The sequence below is a fragment of the Odontesthes bonariensis genome, chromosome 20 (assembly GCF_027942865.1).
Source record: "Odontesthes bonariensis isolate fOdoBon6 chromosome 20, fOdoBon6.hap1, whole genome shotgun sequence".
In the NCBI taxonomy this organism is placed as follows: domain Eukaryota; kingdom Metazoa; phylum Chordata; class Actinopteri; order Atheriniformes; family Atherinopsidae; genus Odontesthes; species Odontesthes bonariensis.
Window position 1 is genome coordinate 4,331,024 of NC_134525.1, and position 15,940 is coordinate 4,346,963.

Consider the following 15,940-nt stretch of genomic DNA (forward strand, 5'->3'; position numbering starts at 1 on the left):
GGAGACACTCATCCTCCCCGCTTGCAAAAAAATTGTAGGTGTCATGCTGGGTCCAGATGAGCTATCCAAAGTGCCGTCGTCTGATAACACAATGAAAAGAAGGATCGACGACATGTCAGGAGACATTGAGCAACATTTGACAGAGAAACCACAGGCGAGCGGCAGATTGTCCCTACAACTGCACGCATCTACTGCCATAAGTGGGGCCGCAGCCCGACTTCTGGCAAACGTCAGATATGTTGATGGTGACTCTATCAAAGAGACTTTTTTTTTCTGCAAAGAAATGGAAAGCCATACAACGGGAGAATAAATATTCAGGGTTACCAATAAGTATTTAGAAGAGAACAATCTGAGCTGGAATGTGTGCGCCAGTCTTTGCGCAGATGGTGCGGCAGGCATGACGGGGAGAGTGAAAGGATTTATTGCTCAGGTGAAAGCACAAAATCCACATATTGTGACAAACCACTGCATTTTGCACCGAGAGGCATTAGTTGCAAAAGCCATGCCCCCGGAGTTGACCGAGGTGCTGAATCAGGCTGTGCAGAGGCGGGTGAATTACACTGAAATCTCGCCTCTTCTCCCAGCTGTGCGCCGAGATGGGAGCCGGCCCCCAAAGCCTGATCCTCCACACAGAGGTGCGCTGGCTGTCACGAGGGAAACTCCTATTCCGTCTTTATGAACTTCGGGAAGAGCATTTTGAATGTTCACCTGAACACGCTGTCCCACATAAGGACAAGCTCGCGGATGAGAGGCGGTGCGCCAGGCTGGCTCACCTTGCGGACATATTTGGACATCTGAACGAGTTGAACGTCAAGCTTCAGGGCAGGAATGAAAATATTTTATCATCCACAGACAAGATTCTGTGGGGGGGTTATGGGCAAAATGATTCTTTGGGACAGGGCTCCATGGAGATGTTCCCGCTGGCATCAGCTGCGCCACAGGCAGCTATGGAGCGCGCTGGATGTGCCGAACACCTTAAGACCTTAAAAGACAGGTTTGAGCGCTATTTTCCACGTGTGGCTGACATCGAGGACCATGATTGGATCCGAGACCCATTCAACCAGGAATCCTCAACAGAAAAGCTCACTATGAAAGAGAGAGAGAGGAGTGCGCAGAGCTCCGTGTGGACCGCACACTGAAACTCAAATGTAGTGAGCTCCCTCTGGATCAGTTTTGGTTGGCTTCTGCATCGGAGCTTGTCCAACCACGCCATTGAGCAACTGCTTCTTTTCCCCACTACCTGCCTGTGTGAGTTGGCGTTCTCCTCTCTAGTTCACATGAAGAACAACAGGAGGTCGCGGCTCTCGGTTGAACAGGACTTGCGAGTGGCCCTGTCCTCAGTGCCACCGAGGATTAAAGAAACCTGCGCGCCCCGACAGGCACATGTATCTCACTAATTGGAAGTAGGCAAAAATATTTACAATAGCACGTTTCAATGCTGATTACTGAAATGTTACTTTTATCATTTATAGTTCATGGGCAGTGCAGCTTCATTGCATTGGCAGTTCTCTGTGCTGAATTTATGCGTTCTGAGTTTCCTTTGCATAATATTTGATTTTGTAACCCGTCTGGTTTATATGAGTGTGTTGTTGCTTTGATGAAGCCTAATTTGATCCAGTTTCAATTTTTAAAAAATAAATATTTCGTAAATAAACATTTCACGAGTAATATAATTGTCTTTGTCACATTTTTTTGGCATTAGAAAATAATTATGCACATTTACAGATATTTGCACACACACGTGCACACGCACATGCACACACACGTGCACACATATGCACGTGCACAAACACAAATGCACTAGCACGTGCACAAAAACACGTGCACGTTCAAACACACATGCACACGTACGTGCACACAAACATGAACTAGCACGTGCACACACATGCACACGCACGTGCACACACACATGCACACGCACGCGCGCGCACACGTGCACACGCACGCGCGCATAAACGTGCACACACGTGCACACGCACGTGCACACACACACGTGCACACACACACGTACACTAGCACGTGCACACACACGCGCACGTGCACACACACACATGCACACACACACACACGTGCACACGCACATGCACAGACGTGCACTAGCATGTGCACACACACATGCACACGCTCGTGCACTACCACGTGCACACACATGCACATGCACATGCACACGCACACAAACACACGTGCACTAGCACGTGCACACACACATGCACACGCACACACATGAACACGCACGTGCACTAGCACGTCCACACACATGCACACGCACGTGCACACACATGCACACGCACGTGCACACACACATGCACTAGCACGTGCACACGAACGTGCTTACACACATGCACACGCAATTGCACGCACGTGCACACACACGTGCACACGCACGTGCACACACGTGCACACGCGTGCACACGCACGTGCACACACACACGTGCACACACACACACATGAACACGCACGTGCACTAGCACGTCCACACACATGCACACGCACGTGCACACACATGCACACGCACGTGCACACACACATGCACTAGCACGTGCACACGAACGTGCTTACACACATGCACACGCAATTGCACGCACGTGCACACACACGTGCACAAACACACATGCACACGCACTTGCAAGCACGTGCACACACACGTGCACACGCACGTGCACACAAACAAATGCACTAGCACGTACACACACACACACGTAGACAAACACACGTGCACTAGCACGTGCACACACAGACGCACGCACACAAACACACGTGCACTAGCACGTGCACACACATGCACACGCACACATATGAACACGCACGTGCACTAGCACGTCCACACACTTGCACACGCACGTGCACACACATGCACACGCACGCGCACACACATGCACACGCACGTGCACACACACATGCACACGCACGCGCGCGCACACGTGCACACGCACGCGCACACACACGTGCACACACGTGCACACGCACGTGCACACACACACGTGCACACACACGTACACTAGCACGTGCACACACACGCGCACGTGCACACACACACATGCACACACACACACGTGCACACGCACATGCACAGACGTGCACTAGCATGTGCACACACACATGCACACGCTCGTGCACTACCACGTGCACACACATGCACATGCACATGCACACGCACACAAACACACGTGCACTAGAACGTGCACACACACATGCACACGCACACACATGAACACGCACGTGCACTAGCACGTGCACACACATGCACACGCACGTGCACACACACATGCACTAGCACGTGCACACGAACGTGCTTACACACATGCACACGCAATTGCACGCACGTGCACACACACGTGCACACGCACGTGCACAAACACACATGCACACGCACTTGCAAGCACGTGCACACACACGTGCACACGCACGTGCACACAAACAAATGCACTAGCACGTACACACACACACACGTAGACAAACACACGTGCACTAGCACGTGCACACACAGACGCACGCACACAAACACACGTGCACTAGCACGTGCACACACATGCACACGCACACATATGAACACGCACGTGCACTAGCACGTCCACACACTTGCACACGCACGTGCACACACATGCACACGCACGCGCACACACATGCACACGCATGTGCACACACACATGCACACGCGCGCGCGCACACGTGCACACACACACGTACACTAGCACGTGCACACACACACGTACACTAGCACGTGCACACGCACGTGCACACACACACATGCACACGCACAAGCACAGACGTGCACTAGCATGTGCACACACACATGCACACGCACGTGCACACGCACGTGCACACACATGCACACGCACGTGCACACACACACATGCACTAGCACGTGCACACGAACGTGCTTACACACATGCACACACACTTGCACGCACGTGCACACACACGTGCACACGCACGTGCACAAACACACATGCACTAGCACGTGCACACACACAAATGCACTAGCACGTACACACGAACGTGCTTACACACATGCACACGCACTTGCACACACACAAACGTGCTCAGACACATGCACACGCACGTGCACGCACACATGCACACGCACAAACACACATGCACACACACATACGCACGTGCACAAACACAATTGCACTAGCACGTGCACACACACGTGCACACAAATGCACACGCACAAACACGTGCACAAAAACACGTGCACGTTTAAACACACACGCACGTGCACACAAACATGAACTAGCACGTGCACACAAACGTGCTTACACACATGCACACGCACTTGCACGCACGTGCACACACACGTGCACACACACATGCACACGCACGCGCACACACACATGCACACGCACGCGCGCAAACACGTGCACACACACGTAAACTAGCACGTGCACACACACGCGCACGTGCACACACACGTGCACACGCACAAGCACAGACGTGCACTAGCATGTGCACACACACATGCACACGCTCGTGCACTACCACGTGCACACACATGCACATGCACACACACACATGCACACGCACACAAACACACGTGCACTAGCACGTGCACACACACATGCACACGCAAACACATGAAAACGCACGTGCACTAGCACGTGCACACACATGCACACGCACGTGCACACACACACGTACACTAGCACGTGCACACACGCGCACGTGCACACACACACATGCACACACACACACACATGCACACGCACAAGCACAGACGTGCACTAGCATGTGCACAAACACATGCACACGCTCGTGCACTACCACGTGCAAACACATGCACATGCACACACACACATGCACACGCACACAAACACACGTGCACTAGCAAGTGCACACACACATGCACACGCACACACATGAACACGCACGTGCACTAGCACGCCCACACACATGCACACGCACGTGCACACACATGCACACGCACGTGCACACACACATGCACTAGCACGTGCACACACACGCGCACGTGCACACACACACGTGCACACGCACAAGCACAGACGTGCACTAGCATGTGCACACACACATGCACACGCTCGTGCACTACCACGTGCACACACATGCACATGCACACACACACATGCACACGCACACAAACACACGTGCACTAGCACGTGCACACACACATGCACACGCAAACACATGAAAACGCACGTGCACTAGCACGTGCACACACATGCACACGCACGTGCACACACACACGTACACTAGCACGTGCACACACGCGCACGTGCACACACACACATGCACACACACACACACATGCACACGCACAAGCACAGACGTGCACTAGCATGTGCACAAACACATGCACACGCTCGTGCACTACCACGTGCAAACACATGCACATGCACACACACACATGCACACGCACACAAACACACGTGCACTAGCAAGTGCACACACACATGCACACGCACACACATGAACACGCACGTGCACTAGCACGCCCACACACATGCACACGCACGTGCACACACATGCACACGCACGTGCACACACACATGCACTAGCACGTGCACACACACGTGCTTACACACATGCACACGCACTTGCACGCACGTGCACACACACGTGCACACGCACGTGCACAAACACACATGCACTAGCACGTGCACACACACAAATGCACTAGCACGTACACACACACGCACGTGCACAAACACACGTGCACTAGCACGTGCACACACAGACGCACGCACACAAACACACGTGCACTAGCACGTGCACACACACATGCACACGCACACACATGAACACGCACGTGCACTAGCACGTCCACACACATGTACACGCACGTGCACACACATGCACACGCACGTGCACTAGCACGTGCACACACACATGCACATGTGCACACACGTGCACACGCACTTGCACACACACACGTGCACACACACACGTACACTAGCACGTGCACACACACGCACACGTGCACACGCACAAGCACAGACGTGCACTAGCATGTGCACACACATATGCACACGCTCGTGCACTACCACGTGCACACACACACACGTACACTAGCACGTGCACACACACGCGCACGTGCACACACACACATGCACACACACACACACGTGCACACGCACATGCACAGACGTGCACTAGCATGTGCACACACACATGCACACGCTCGTGCACTACCACGTGCACACACATGCACATGCACATGCACACGCACACAAACACACGTGCACTAGCACGTGCACACACACATGCACACGCACACACATGAACACGCACGTGCACTAGCACGTCCACACACATGCACACGCACGTGCACTAGCACGTGCACACACACATGCACACGTGCACACACGTGCACACGCACGTGCACACACACACGTGGACACACACACGTACACTAGCACGTGCACACACACGCGCACGTGCACACACACACATGCACACACACACGTGCACACGCACATGCACAGACGTGCACTAGCATGTGCAAAAACATGCACACGCACGTGCACTACCACGTGCACACACACATGCACACGCACACACACACACACGTGCACTAGCACGTGCACACACACAAATGCACTAGCACACACATACGCACTTGCACAAACACACGCGCACTGGCACGTGCACACACACACATGCACACGCACGTGCAGACACATGTGCACACACGTGCACACACACGTGCACACACACAAATACACAAGCACGTGCACACACACGTATACTAGCACGTGCACATAGATGCACACGCATACACATACGCACGTGCACACACGTACACTAGCACGTGCACACACACGCGCACGTGCACACACACACATGCACACACACACGTGCACACGCACATGCACAGACGTGCACTAGCATGTGCACACACACATGCACACGCACGTGCACTACCACGTGCACACACATGCACTACCACGTGCACACACATGCACACACACACGTGCACTAGCACGTGCACACACACAAATGCACGAGCACACACATACGCACGTGCACAAACACACGCGCACTGGCACGTGCACACACAAACATGCACACGCACGTGCACACACACACGTGCACAAACATGCACACGCACGTGCACACACACGTGCACTAGCACGTGCACACACACGTGCACAAGCACGTGCAAAAACACACATGCACTACCACGTGCACACACATGCACTAGCACGTTCACACATACACGAGGAGTCTATGCCTAAGGAAGGAGGAGTCTCTGTATCAAGGGGAGGAGTCTCTGTATTAGGGGGAGGAGTCTCTGTCTTAGGGGAGGAGTCTCTTTGTCAGGGGGAAGAGTCTTTGGGGAGGAGTCTCTTTCTTGGGGGAGGAGTCTTAGGGGGAGGAGTCTCTTCCTAGGGAGGGAGGAGTCTCTGTCTTGGGGGAGGAGTCTCTGTATTAGGGGGAGGAGTCTCTGTATTAGGGGGAGGAGTCTCTGTATAAGGGGGAGGAGTCTCTGTATCAAGGGGAGGAGTCTCTGTTTTAGGGGGAGGAGTCTATGTATCAGGGGGAAGAGTCTCTGTTTTAGGGGGAGGAGTCTTTGTCTTAGGGGAGGAGTCTCTGTATCAGGGGGAGGAGTCTCTGTATCAAGGGGTGGAGTCTCTGTCTTAGGGGGAGGAGTCTCTGTCTTAGGGGTGGAGTTTCTATCTTAGGGGGGTGGAGTCTCTGTCTTAGTTGGAGGAGTCTCTGTATCAAGGGGTGGAGTCTTTGTCTTAGGGGGAGGAGTCTCTGTTTTAGGGGGAGGGGTCTCTGTATCAGGGGGAGGAGTCTCTGTATCAGGGGGAGGAGTCTCCGTTTTAGGGGGAGGAGTCTATGTATCAGGGGGAGGAGTCTCTGTTTTAGGGGGAGGAGTCTTTGTCTTAGGGGAGGAGTCTCTGTATCAGGGGGAGGAGTCTATGTATAAGGGGGAGGAGTCTGTCTTAGGGGGAGGAGTCTATGTATCAGGGGGAGGAGTCTGTCTTAGGGGGAGGAGTCTCTGTCTTAGGGGAGGAGTCTCTGTATCAAGGGGTGGAGTCTCTGTTTTAGGGGGAGGAGTCTCTGTTTTAGGGGGAGGGGTCTATGTATCAAGGGGTGGAGTCTCTGTCTTAGGGGGAGGGGTCTATGTATCAAGGGGAGGAGTCTATGTATAAGGGGGAGGAGTCTATGTATCAGGGGGAGGAGTCTATGTATAAGGGGGAGGAGTCTCTGTATCAAGGGGTGGAGTCTCTGTCTTAGGGGGAGGAGTCTATGTATCAGGGGGAGGAGTCTCTGTCATGGGGTGGAGTCTCTGTATCAGGGGGAGGAGTCTCTGTCTTAGGGGAGGAGTCTCTGTTTTAGGGGGAGGGGTCTCTGTATCAGGGGGAGGAGTCTCTGTCTTAGGGGAGGAGTCTCTGTTTTAGGGGGAGGAGTCTATGTATAAGGGGGAGGAGTCTCAGTATCAAGGGGTGGAGTCTCTGTATCAGGGGTGGAGTCTATGTTTTAGGGGGAGGAGTCTTTGTCTTAGGGGGTGGAGTCTATGTATCAAGGGGTGGAGTCTCTGTCTTAGGGGGTGGAGTCTATGTATCAAGGGGTGGAGTCTCTGTCTTAGGGGAGGAGTCTCTGTCTTAGGGGGAGGAGTCTATGTATCAGGGGGAGGAGTCTCTGTCATGGGGTGGAGTCTCTGTTTTAGGGGGAGGAGTCTCTGTTTTAGGGGGAGGAGTCTTTTTGTTAGGGGGAGGAGTCTCTGTTTTTGGGGGATGGAGTCTATGTATAAGGGGGAGGAGTCTCAGTATCAAGGGGTGGAGTCTCTCTATCAGGGATGGAGTCTCTGTTTTAGGGGGAGGAGTCTTTGTCTTAGGGGGTGGAGTCTATGTATCAAGGGGTGGAGTCTCTGTCTTAGGGGAGGAGTCTATGTATAAGGGGGAGGAGTCTCTGTATCAGGGGTGGAGTCTCTGTTTTAGGGGGAGGAGTCTCTGTTTTAGGGGGAGGAGTCTTTGTCTTAGGGGAGGAGTCTCTGTTTTAGGGGGAGGAGTCTCTGTCTTAGGGGTGGAGTCTCTTTCTTGGGGGAGGAGTCTTAGGGGGAGGAGTCTCTTCCTAGGGAGGGAGGAGTCTCTGTCTTGGGGGAGGAGTGTCTGTATCAGGGGGAGGAGTCTCTGTCTTAGGGGAGGAGTCTCTGTATCAAGGGGTGGAGTCTCTGTCTTAGGGGGAGGAGTCTCTGTCTTAGGGGAGGAGTCTATGTATAAGGGGGAGGAGTCTCTGTCTTAGGGGGAGGAGTCTATGTATCAAGGGGTGGAGTCTCTGTCTTAGGGGGAGGAGTCTCCGTTTTAGGGGGAGGGGTCTATGTATCAAGGGGTGGAGTCTCTGTCTTAGGGGGAGGGGTCTATGTATCAAGGGGAGGAGTCTATGTATAAGGGGGAGGAGTCTATGTATCAGGGGGAGGAGTCTCTGTTTTAGGGGGAGGAGTCTCTGTCATGGGGTGGAGTCTCTGTATCAGGGGGAGGAGTCTCTGTCTTAGGGGAGGAGTCTCTGTATCAGGGGGAGGAGTCTCTGTCATGGGGTGGAGTCTCTGTATCAAGGGGTGGAGTCTCTGTCTTAGGGGGAGGAGTCTCTGTCTTAGGGGAGGAGTCTATGTATAAGGGGGAGGAGTCTCTGTCTTAGGGGGAGGAGTCTATGTATCAAGGGGTGGAGTCTCTGTCTTAGGGGGAGGAGTCTCCGTTTTAGGGGGAGGGGTCTATGTATCAAGGGGTGGAGTCTCTGTCTTAGGGGGAGGGGTCTATGTATCAAGGGGAGGAGTCTATGTATAAGGGGGAGGAGTCTATGTATCAGGGGGAGGAGTCTCTGTTTTAGGGGGAGGAGTCTCTGTCATGGGGTGGAGTCTCTGTATCAGGGGGAGGAGTCTCTGTCTTAGGGGAGGAGTCTCTGTATCAGGGGGAGGAGTCTCTGTCTTAGGGGAGGAGTCTCTGTATCAGGGGGAGGAGTCTCTGTCATGGGGTGGAGTCTCTGTATCAGGGGGAGGAGTCTATGTATAAGGGGGAGGAGTCTCTGTATCAAGGGGTGGAGTCTCTGTCTTAGGGGGAGGAGTCTATGTATCAGGGGGAGGAGTCTCTGTTTTAGGAGGAGGAGTCTATGTATCAAGGGGTGGAGTCTCTGTCTTAGGGGGAGGGGTCTATGTATCAAGGGGAGGAGTCTATGTATAAGGGGGAGGAGTCTATGTATCAGGGGGAGGAGTCTCTGTTTTAGGGGGAGGAGTGTCTGTCATGGGGTGGAGTCTCTGTATCAGGGGGAGGAGTCTCTGTCTTAGGGGAGGAGTCTCTGTATCAGGGGGAGGAGTCTCTGTCTTAGGGGAGGAGTCTCTGTATCAGGGGGAGGAGTCTCTGTCATGGGGTGGAGTCTCTGTATCAGGGGGAGGAGTCTATGTATCAAGGGGAGGAGTCTCTGTTTTAGGGGAGGAGTCTCTGTCTTAGGGGGAGGAGTCTGTCTCAGGGGGAGGAGTCTGTCACATGTGTGTGCACGTGCACATGTACACATGCACATGCACGTACGTTTACGCACAAACACACACCACTACACATGCACACGCAAACATGCACAAACACACACATGCATACGCACGTGCACACACACAAACGCACACTTAGACACGTCTCTTCTGTAGTTCAAACTCCTTTGTCCTTCATATGTATCCTTTCGAAGTAGGTCCCACGCATAAAGCCCTTTAAATGACCTTTTATTGAGAAAGAAACACAGGAATAGCCTTCTTTTGCGGAGTTAAGACGAAATACGGATTTTTGCTATAAAAGGAATTCCTTCAGTTAAAACAAGTTCAAACTCCTTTGTCCTTCATATGTATCCATTCGAAGTAGGTTCCACGCATAAAGCCCTTTAAATGACCTTTTATTGAGAAAGAAACACAGGAATAGCCTTCTTTTGCGGAGTTAAGACGAAATACGGATTTTTGCTATAAAAGGAATTCCTTCAGTCAAAACAAGTTCAAACTCCTTTGTCCTTCATATGTATCCATTCGAAGTAGGTTCCACGCATAAAGCCCTTTAAATGACCTTTTTGGAGAAAGAAACACAGGAATAGCCTTCTTTTGCGGAGTTAAGACGAAATACGGATTTTTGCTATAAAAGGAATTCCTTCAGTCAAAACAAGTTCAAACTCCTTTGTCCTTCATATGTATCCATTCGAAGTAGGTTCCACGCATAAAGCCCTTTAAATGACCTTTTTGGAGAAAGAAACACAGGAATAGCCTTCTTTTGCGGAGTTAAGACGAAATACGGATTTTTGCTATAAAAGGAATTCCTTCAGTCAAAACAAGTTCAAACTCCTTTGTCCTTCATATGTATCCATTCGAAGTAGGTTCCACGCATAAAGCCCTTTAAATGACCTTTTTGGAGAAAGAAACACAGGAATAGCCTTCTTTTGCGGAGTTAAGACGAAATACGGATTTTTGCTATAAAAGGAATTCCTTCAGTCAAAACAAGTTCAAACTCCTTTGTCCTTCATATGTATCCATTCGAAGTAGGTTCCACGCATAAAGCCCTTTAAATGACCTTTTTGGAGAAAGAAACACAGGAATAGCCTTCTTTTGCGGAGTTAAGACGAAATACGGATTTTTGCTATAAAAGGAATTCCTTCAGTCAAAACAAGTTCAAACTCCTTTGTCCTTCATATGTATCCATTCGAAGTAGGTTCCACGCATAAAGCCCTTTAAATGACCTTTTTGGAGAAAGAAACACAGGAATAGCCTTCTTTTGCGGAGTTAAGACGAAATACGGATTTTTGCTATAAAAGGAATTCCTTCAGTCAAAACAAGTTCAAACTCCTTTGTCCTTCATATGTATCCATTCGAAGTAGGTTCCACGCATAAAGCCCTTTAAATGACCTTTTTGGAGAAAGAAACACAGGAATAGCCTTCTTTTGCGGAGTTAAGACGAAATACGGATTTTTGCTATAAAAGGAATTCCTTCAGTCAAAACAAGTTCAAACTCCTTTGTCCTTCATATGTATCCATTCGAAGTAGGTTCCACGCATAAAGCCCTTTAAATGACCTTTTTGGAGAAAGAAACACAGGAATAGCCTTCTTTTGCGGAGTTAAGACGAAATACGGATTTTTGCTATAAAAGGAATTCCTTCAGTCAAAACAAGTTCAAACTCCTTTGTCCTTCATATGTATCCATTCGAAGTAGGTTCCACGCATAAAGCCCTTTAAATGACCTTTTTGGAGAAAGAAACACAGGAATAGCCTTCTTTTGCGGAGTTAAGACGAAATACGGATTTTTGCTATAAAAGGAATTCCTTCAGTCAAAACAAGTTCAAACTCCTTTGTCCTTCATATGTATCCATTCGAAGTAGGTTCCACGCACAAACCCCTTTAAATGACCTTTTATTGAGAAAGAAACACAGGAAATCAAATGTAATGTAAAAAAATGACACATGAATGGAAATAATGTATGTCCATTTAAAATTTCAAATAATGTCATGTAAATCGAAATATAATGTAAATACATAAAAAGCTTGTTGCATATCTGCAACTGTGGGTGCTACAAGTTTAAACACTCACCTGGCAGGCCCCTAACCCTAACTCTAACTCTAACTCTAACCCTAACTCTAACTCTAACTCTAACCCTAACTCTAACTCTAACTCTAACCCTAACTCTAACTCTAACTCTAACTCTAACTCTAACCCTAACTCTAACTCTAACTCTAACTCTAACTCTAACTCTAACTCTAACCCTAACTCTAACTCTAACTCTAACCCTAACTCTAACTCTAACTCTAACTCTAACCCTAACCCTAACTCTAACTCTAACTCTAACTCTAACCCTAACTCTAACTCTAACTCTAACTCTAACTCTAACTCTAACTCTAACTCTAACTCTAACTCTAACTCTAACTCTAACTCTAACCCTAACTCTAACTCTAACTCTAACCCTAACTCTAACTCTAACTCTAACTCTAACCCTAACTCTAACTCTAACTCTAACTCTAACCCTAACTCTAACTCTAACTCTAACTCTAACCCTAACTCTAACTCTAACTCTAACTCTAACCCTAACTCTAACCCTAACTCTAACTCTAACTCTAACTCTAACTCTAACTCTAACTCTAACCCTAACTCTAACTCTAACTCTAACTCTAACTCTAACCCTAACTCTAACCCTAACCCTAACTCTAACCCTAACCCTAACGGGTCCCATATATATTTACATTATCAATTAATTAATAGCTTAAACCTAATTTTATAACGTTTTGTTTCATTATTGACATTGTTAAGCCCTTATGATGAGTAAAAATGCTGCATGACAATGCTTTATAAATAAAAGTTTTATTACAACCAGTTCAATGATCACAAAATAGCACCACTTCCACAAAAACAACTTCAGATCAGTTCAACAGTTAGAAATACCAACAGCCACCACAACACGAAACAGTATCAAAGCAGCTTCATCACCAAAAAAAGGGGGGCCACCATACAGTGATCCAATACGGCGCTATTAAATGAAAGTATGAAACTCTGAAGGATAAAAAACATGTCAACCACTCGAGAGGAAGAACTGACTGTGTTAAGCCACTCAAAGAGCGTTGAGAAACACCTGCTGTTTGAGCTTGGAGGGAGAGGGAGAGAAAGGAGAGGGGGGGGGGGAGAGAGAGGAGAGGAGGAAGAAGAGGAGAGGAGAGGAGAAAAAAAAGAGGGGGAGAGAGAGAAAGAGAAAGAGATTCAGAGCGAGATGTAGCGATTTGCCGAGACGAAGTCTCGGCACATTACGCTACATCCCGCGAAGGGACACGCCCCCGCGCGTGCGGCAGGGTCTTCGCCAGCCGCTCGCTCTATTTATGTCCCTCTGAGCTCGCGCCCCTCTGACTCACGGTTGCGCCAGCAGAGCGGGAAAAGGCTTCAAACTGCCTTTTTCATTCACACACAACAGCTCTGCCCCGGCTGGCTGGGAAGTCCTCGCTGGGGCTCCTGCTGCTGCTGCCGCTGCTTCACCTCCTTCGGCTTTTCCTCTGCCACACACAGGCATGATGGGAAATGTAGTCTCTTCTTCTCTTCTTTACAATTGAATTGAGTAAGGTAAGATTGTCCCCCCATCTGTACAAGTCATTTGCATTTTAAAATAATGAACTAACATTCAGTCAGGTATTTATACAACAACCAAGTCACACTGTGAGAGAATTTAAACTGAGTTTGTCCATTGTCTTGCAGCTCTTGATTTGAGAATTGTGATGATTGGAAAAACTGCTGTGGGCAAAAGTGCAGTTGGAAACACCATTCTTGGAGAAACAAAATTCAGATCTAGTCCCGCTGCAAGTTCAGTGACAGAAGCCTGTGAAAAAGGAGTCGCTCTCTGGGGTAACAGAGTAGTTAGTGTGGTTGACACGCCAGGGATCCTGGACACTTCCAAAACGGAAGATTTCATAAAAAGAGAAATAGTGAAATGTGTCAAAGTCTCTTGTCCTGGTCCACATGTCTTCCTGCTGGTGATCCAAATTGGCCGATTCACCAAAGAAGAGAAGAACTCTGTGGAAGCACTACAGGAGCTGTTTGGTCCAAAAGCCAACCAGTTCATGATTGTGCTGTTTACCCGTGCTGGTGATCTTGGAGCCATGACCATACAGGAATATGTACGTGAAGGTGACCCGGGGCTTCAACGAGTTATCCAACGTTGTGGCGGAAGGTTCCTAGTCTTTGACAACATGAGCAAGGACAGAAAACAGGTAACGCAACTTCTGGAGATGGTCGACAACGTGGTGGCAGCAAACGGGGGGACACATTACACAGATGCAATGTATAAAGAGGTAGAGTTAGCTCAGAAAATGGGGCGAGGTGACATGGATGAAGAATTCATGATGGCTCTGATCCAACGCATCTTACTTTTTCATTTGATTCTTGCAAGAGAATAAGTGACCACGGTGGATTGTCTAGACTCATAATCAAGACCTAGAAAGATTTTGTTTGCTACCTTTGTAAGCAAACAGAGGAGGTTCGGCAAAGTTATAACACACTGTGTAGACAGAGGGGGAGTACAGCATTGCTTTAAATCATTTATTAGTCAAAATTGAGGAAACCTTGAGCTGTTGATTGTTATGGGGGAAATATGTGGTATCTATTATACTGAGAGTGTGATATGCTGATAATAAAACATAGTTTAGTTCTGGTAGATATAATGTTAATTTGATAAGAAGCCAATAATCATGGCGGTTTCTGGTATTTTATAATCGTGGTATTCAATATGTTAGGATTTAGCTTTGTGGTGTAGAAAATGACTTATTGATAGAATGTATTCCTTACAAAGTAATACATGATGATGGTGATAGAAAAGTATTTACTATTAATGTTTCTTGTTATTAAATTGAACTGACAAAGTCACAAAAGCAATTAGATTTGATCTAACTGTCTTTCTTTTCCCATATGTTGTAATTTTATCATCCATTCAGCAATAAGAGTAACTGTAAAACTACACGTGTATAATATGTAGATGCAAGTGATGTCTAAGCTAGCAGCCTTTTTAATACGTTGGCTCTGAGCAATTTAAACAATGATCCTTTTTTAAAAAAGTTAGCGAATGCTGTGGCAGACGTCACAAACTTTCACCGGGAAGGAAGCGACCAGAAGTGTCTCCTCCATAGTGATTTATCCACCTCACATTACTGAGCTTCATCCAACCTTCTTAAAGGAGAAGATTTGTGCTTAGCATTGCATTTGAAAATCCTTCAATTTAAAAGACCTTTTAAAGATCAATAAGATAAAATAAGATTTTTTTTAAATTGCATGATAAACTACAGAGAGTATTTTATGAACGCACTTGCATGCACATATACACAGCACATGGGATTAAACTGATTTGGTTGTTTTAGCTGAGAAACATGTTTATTTTGTTGTACTCATGATTCTGTGATTATTAAAGTCATGTCTGATTTACCTGCTTGTTCTTTACCTTTAAATGAAATAAATGTGAGTGAATATTCAGCTCTCCTTCTTCATTAT

At 48.6% G+C, this 15,940-nt stretch overlaps 1 protein-coding gene across 1 annotated transcript; it reads left to right on the top strand.

Annotated features, from left to right (window-relative positions):
- Window positions 1–502: 502 nt before the first annotated feature.
- Window positions 503–14,856, top strand: LOC142370472 (GTPase IMAP family member 7-like). The gene is made up of 2 exons (XM_075453049.1): window positions 503–635; window positions 14,159–14,856. The coding sequence occupies exons 1-2, from the start codon at window positions 503–505 to the stop codon at window positions 14,854–14,856; spliced, it is 831 nt and encodes a 276-aa protein (XP_075309164.1).
- Window positions 14,857–15,940: the final 1,084 nt, after the last annotated feature.